Genomic DNA, 1,334 nt, shown 5'->3' with positions numbered 1-1,334 from the left:
TATATATATATATATATATATATATATATATATATATATATATATATAAACCATACTTATATTTTAAAATAAATTATATTTAAAATACATTAAAAATATTATCTCTTTATTTGGTATTTTTTCTTTATGCTCTTTTTTTGTTTGTTTGTTTGTGTGTGTTTTGCAAAGAACTGATATGCTGCTCTTAAAAAAATGCAGCATTTTGCATGAGAGCTACTCTTTAAAAGGCAGACAAATAACCTGAGGATCATAAAATAGCTCTTTTGCAGTAAATGGACTTTTGTTTCCCATGATTATTTATTAGATTAGTTTTACTGTCACTCTCTGACCCCAATGCAAAGAATTACGCCTGACAGTCTATTTAATGGTACCACCTCACCATAAACTAATTATGGGGTTCTGAATGACATTTAAGAGCCCATCCTGACCTGGCACAGGCACGTAAATGTGAAGTCAAGCTAGTTTTCTCTCTCCCTTGAGACCACTATCAGCATGAAAGAATTCTGCGTCTCTTGCATAAACAATTGGAAGTACACATCTTGCTGTGTTTAAAAATGTTTAGTATTCCAGTGATCTGTGACTAGTTCAATGAGTCCTCTACAGCTATTTAGTGAAAGTGACGGCCTTTGCTTTTAAAAGCTGCATGCTTCTGAGAGCCATGAAAAGTATGTACTGCTCCCTACAGTGCTACTGCTACTGCATCTGAGTGATGTGTGTGTCCCTGATTGCTCTCTGCAGGAGCAGTATTACATGTAAAGCATGTCAGCGTTAATGGAGCGATGTGTTTATTCAGTATGGGTCATAGGATACATATTTCAACACACACACAGACAGATTTCAGTAGAGTCTCACATACCTAACCACCCTGCGTGCTCCCATCGATACATAACCTCAGACATCAACATTCAGCTTAAACCTGTTTAAACATTCCTTTGCCAGTAGATTCCACTCACCTGCCATCTCTCTTTGTTTCACTTCCTCTAACCTCTTTTAAACGTCCCTGTTTTCAGAGGGAGCTTAAATCAACAGTCTTCTGGCCGTATTATTTACGAGGAAGTGGATCACACACCTGCTTGTGTGTTTCTTCTGACATTTGTGTTAGATGAATATTGTAGTGTGTCAAAAGTAATATTTATATGTTTGGATTGTGGATGTTTCTAGGTTACTGGTAGGAGCCCCACTGGAAACAAATGGACAGCATCAGACGGGAGACGTGTATAAATGTCCCTTAAGCAGAAGATCTGGTGGACCCAGCTGCACTAAACTCAATCTTGGTATAATGATTTGCAGAGTTCATTTTCACACTTTTGTCTTAATTATTTATATATATATAT

At 36.4% G+C, this 1,334-nt stretch overlaps 1 protein-coding gene across 1 annotated transcript in view; it reads left to right on the top strand.

The window, feature by feature from the left end:
* The window catches only part of LOC107553082 (integrin alpha-11-like), a 52,295-nt gene that overhangs the window by 21,697 nt on the left and 29,264 nt on the right, over positions 1-1,334 (top strand). The window contains exon 3 of the mRNA XM_016235179.1: positions 1,162-1,274. Within this exon, the coding sequence (XP_016090665.1) occupies positions 1,162-1,274 (113 nt within the window). The remainder of the gene's footprint in view (positions 1-1,161; positions 1,275-1,334) is intronic.

The sequence above is a fragment of the Sinocyclocheilus grahami genome, unplaced genomic scaffold, assembly GCF_001515645.1.
Source record: "Sinocyclocheilus grahami isolate Dianchi unplaced genomic scaffold, SAMN03320097.WGS_v1.1 scaffold464.1, whole genome shotgun sequence".
Lineage (NCBI taxonomy): Eukaryota > Metazoa > Chordata > Actinopteri > Cypriniformes > Cyprinidae > Sinocyclocheilus > Sinocyclocheilus grahami.
Note: the sequence above shows the minus strand (reverse complement) of the source record. Positions and strands in the feature narration are given on the sequence as shown.